The following is a 2,001-nucleotide window of genomic DNA, read 5'->3' on the forward strand; positions in this document are numbered from 1 at the left end:
CCCCCCGCCGCCCCCCCCCCCCCACCCACTGCTGCGGGACTGGCTGCCCCAACTGCGTCTGGGTGGGGTACGCGGAGGAGCTGCTGCAGCGGTGCCGGGACGGGGGGGAACAGGCCTTGGCGGCCGTGGAGCAGCACGTGGAGGATGAGAACCTGAAAATGCTCCTCAGGATGGAGATCCGGCTCCGTGCCAAGAGGGACTGATCCTCCCCCGGCCCCCAGAACCTGGTGGGTGACACCCCTGGGAGCGCCTGCTCCGAGCTGGATGGTGGGATCCGGACTCAGCTTCTTTAAGTTATTTATTTGTGTCTGTTGCGCTCCAGGGGTAGGTCTGAGCTCCCCTGGGGACCTGCGTGGTGTTGTGCACAGGGTCCCATGTGTGTTTCAATACAGTGTCCAGGTCACGTCTTGTCTCTCCTCCCTGGTGGAACCTGCCCCTGGGGACAGGCAGCAGCTCACACCTGTCCTGAGCCCTGGATTTCCCAGCAGCCAGACGCCGTGCTCCCCCAGGATGGAAAATCCCATCCAAGGGCAGGCTGGTGTGTCCCCCCCGGCCCTCCCCACTGCTCTTGTGCCGTCCTTCTCTTCCCCAGCTGAGGTTTTTAAGCGTCTTGGCCATGACCGGGTGATTGGGGACCCCCCCTTCCCACCGGTGCCATAAGCCTCTTAGGGGCTTCTCTGCCTGAAGGGCTCCCGGGGGGTCACGGGGGGGCTCCAGCCCCTTCCCCAGGCAGGAGGTGCAGGCAGCGTGCTGCCCCAGCACGTGGAGGCCTGGCAGCCTCCTGGCAAGGGCACTGTCACAGAGGCCACAGCCCCACCGGGTGATCTTCCTGGTGCCTTTTCTTCCTTGGCTGCCTTTGCCTCCATCTTAAAACCCCTGTAATTTGGCCCAGCACGTCCCCCCCCTCCATCCCAGTGGCTGGGCTGGGGGACTCAGGTTCTGGGCCATCGGGACCCCCACAGACCCCCCCTCAAGGAGCCACAGAGCCCTTGAGCAGCGCTCGCTAACGAAGCCCAGGCTGGAAGCAGCAATTAACACACCAGGGCCCTGCTCTTTGCTGGAGAAGTAGCTGGTTCTGCAGCCTCGGTAGGAAACGCTCCCAAGATCCCTGTAATCCTATTTATCAGAGTCCAACTAATTGCAATTAGTGGCGAGGGCTGAAGTTCAATTAAAAGTGTACCAAGATTATTTCTTTTTATAATTGCTTTAGTGTTGGGATTAAGGGAAGCTTTGGAGTGATACTGTCCTGGAGGCTGCGGGGCAGGGGCTGCCCAGACCCTCTTTGCCCAGATTTTGGCCCAAAACACCCTTGGGCTCAGGCAGTGGGTCCCTCTGTGGGTGATTTACTGCCCGTCCTGACACCGGCAGTCCCAGCAGCTCTAATCCAGCCCCCCCGCCCCAGCGCAGGGTGGGGGGAAGGACAGCAGATGACCCCTCTGAGAAGAAGGGACGTAAATAATCCTATTACCCCAGAGCAGGATAAATCCTCCCTCCCCCTAAAAGGCACCCGGAGTGTCTCCAGGACGGGCCCAGGGGGCACAGGGTGTCCTGGGGAGCAGCGCTGGCCTCGGGCACCGCGGCAGCTGCGTAAGTGGGGGCTCTGCTCTGTGTGGGGTGGGACCGGGTCCTGCTGGCACGGGGGGCTTGGTGAGCTCCCTCACCCCTGCAACTGGGGTCTCTGGCATCTCCCTGGGCTGGGGTCTGCACTGGGGTCCGCAGGGAGGGTGAAGCCCCTCACACCCGTGCCGGGAACTCCAGTGTCTGGCTCTTGGCGTGGCTGCCCTGGCTGGAGGGGACGCGGGCACGGCTGGACACAGCCCAGGTGCTGCCTGCTGATGCCCACCTCGGCTGGCACCCTGCACTCTGGGGCCACCTGGGGTGGATGCTGAGGGGTCTGCAGCCTGGCCTGCCCACTGTCCCACGGGACACCTGGCTCCTGTGGCTGCACCGATGCCAACGCCCTGTGGCACAGACAGCTCAGCATGGCGGGGGCTTCCTGGG

General features: G+C 63.4%; 1 protein-coding gene across 1 annotated transcript in view; it reads right to left on the minus strand.

The window, feature by feature from the left end:
* CCDC137 (coiled-coil domain containing 137) overlaps positions 1-618 on the minus strand; it is a 3,309-nt gene extending 2,691 nt beyond the window's left edge. Inside the window, exon 1 of the mRNA XM_010002812.1 lies at positions 461-618. Coding sequence (XP_010001114.1) covers positions 461-618 — 158 coding nt within the window. The remainder of the gene's footprint in view (positions 1-460) is intronic.
* Positions 619-2,001: the final 1,383 nt, after the last annotated feature.

Source organism: Chaetura pelagica, unplaced genomic scaffold (genome assembly GCF_000747805.2).
Source record: "Chaetura pelagica isolate M959 unplaced genomic scaffold, ChaPel_1.0 scaffold47, whole genome shotgun sequence".
NCBI classification, from domain to species: domain Eukaryota; kingdom Metazoa; phylum Chordata; class Aves; order Apodiformes; family Apodidae; genus Chaetura; species Chaetura pelagica.